The following is a 2,063-nucleotide window of genomic DNA, read 5'->3' as shown; positions in this document are numbered from 1 at the left end:
GCCCCATCACTTACAACTGTCGGAATAATTTCTACCACTAATCAACCAACAGCGGTCGTTTCCTCCACAGCCAAAGGTACCCGATATTAAAGTTTTATATTTGTTATCTCTTTCAAAAGAATTAAGTATAGAGCTATGATTATTATCGCAAGTGTACAATGTTCTGTCTTGAGTTTACATCATGGAGAGAATAGAAGTGCGAAATCTGCACATCCCTTTACCTTAATGACGTTATGGCGATCTGTGAGACAGAAATCATGTCTTTAAAGTGCTTTCGATACAATCTTAAATTCAAAATTACTTCGTTTACAAAGGGGGAATTACTTCAGATCTGAAAAGTCAGACTAGTTTGTTTATGTGTTCTAAGGTTCTTTAAGGTATATACTCAGCGTCCCAGTACTCACAAGTATTTCGATTTGTATATCGATGTATATAGCCCACAAGATACCTCTACGCTACTCGGTCAGTTAAGGGAGGTGTTAAATATAAAACGTTGTTAGATATGCCAATGATTTTATAAAATGATACTTACCATGTTATTTGTACTAACGAATTCTAACAGATTCCACTGGTGGCTGCAGTAATCCTGGTTACCCCGCGTATGGGTTCGTAATTCCAAATAACACAGTTTTCCCCGTCGCACCTGGCTTTCAGTTACGTTTCGGCTGTTGTGACGAGTATGATCTGGTGGGCGAATCAGTTATAAACTGTACAGATGATTATTCATGGGATTCTGGCATTCCTATTTGCAATCCACGTAAGTATAATTTTCGATTGATACTACCCAGTCTTGAAGAATATTATATATATATATATATATATATATATATTATATATATATATATATATATATATATATATATATATATATATATATATATATATATATTATATATATATATATATATAAATTCAAGTACAACAGAATTATATCTGTTACTTGAGTTTCATGCAGCTGCCGATCTTCAAGCTACTTTTATCCTCAGGATGTAAGCTTGAGGTAGGACGTACCATTGTACTCTACTTCTAGATGGTGTTGAAATTCGATGTACAATATTTCTTATGATTTCGACACTTTTAAACCAACTCAGATTGTTTGTTTAACAGGGTAGATTTGTTGGCACTGATAATATGAAGCGGTTTTGATTAAAACGATTACACTGCTTGCTTATGTTACAGTAACTTGATGCTTTGTGAATAATTGACAATGACACGTCAAAGACCTGGTCATCTTTCTTAAGAGACAAAATAATCTTAAACAATTCGATGTATAAATTCGATGTATAATATAGGATTATTCACAAAATACGGCCCTGTATGGACGAGGGCTCAGTAAATGACGTATTCGACGTAGATTTGTTGGCATTGATAATATGGAGCTGTTTGATTAAAACGATTCCACTGCTTGCTTATGTACAGTAACTTGATGCTTTGTGAATAATTGACAATGACACGTCAAAGACCTGGTCATCTTTCTTAAGAGACAAAATAATCTTAAACAATACCGTACGGGTTATGTGTATAACCCTATTATTATACACCTCACTCCATTAATCGTCCGTATAAACTAATTCTACGTAAATTTTGAGGGATTCGGCACGCACAATATGAGTGGAACGCGCGCGATTGTTGAAATAAAATTGATACAAACCCTACGGGAGACGAGTCGCGCGTCTCCCGTATTCGGGACTCCGCGTACTATACAAAATACGGAAACTTATTGGACGGTCAAACTCCCATAGGTTACGGCAGTAGGTGTGTAATAATATTTCTTATGATTTCGACACTTTTAAACCAACTCAGATCGTTTGTTTAACAGCGTAGATTTGTTGGCATTGATAATGTGGAGCTGTTTTGATTAAAACGATTCCACTGCTTGCTTATGTTACCGTAACTTGATGCTTTGTGAATAATTGACAATGACATGTCAACGACCTGGTCATCTTTCTTAAGAGACAAAATAATCTTAAACAATACCGTAGTATGCTCCTAAATTTTGTTACGGAATAACTGCATGTGATAAGCGAATATCGAATATATATATATATATATAATATATATAT

The 2,063-nt window shown here is 34.7% G+C and overlaps 1 protein-coding gene across 1 annotated transcript in view; it reads left to right on the top strand.

The window, feature by feature from the left end:
- The first annotated feature begins 233 nt into the window (after positions 1-233).
- LOC139117656 (serine-rich adhesin for platelets-like) overlaps positions 234-2,063 on the top strand; it is a 73,094-nt gene continuing 71,264 nt past the window's right edge. Inside the window, exon 1 of the mRNA XM_070680897.1 lies at positions 234-243. Within this exon, the coding sequence (XP_070536998.1) occupies positions 234-243 (10 nt within the window). The remainder of the gene's footprint in view (positions 244-2,063) is intronic.

Source organism: Ptychodera flava, chromosome 18, assembly GCF_041260155.1.
Source record: "Ptychodera flava strain L36383 chromosome 18, AS_Pfla_20210202, whole genome shotgun sequence".
Lineage (NCBI taxonomy): Eukaryota > Metazoa > Hemichordata > Enteropneusta > Ptychoderidae > Ptychodera > Ptychodera flava.
The sequence above is the reverse complement of the archived record's forward strand: the minus strand, read 5'-3'. Positions and strand labels throughout refer to the sequence as shown.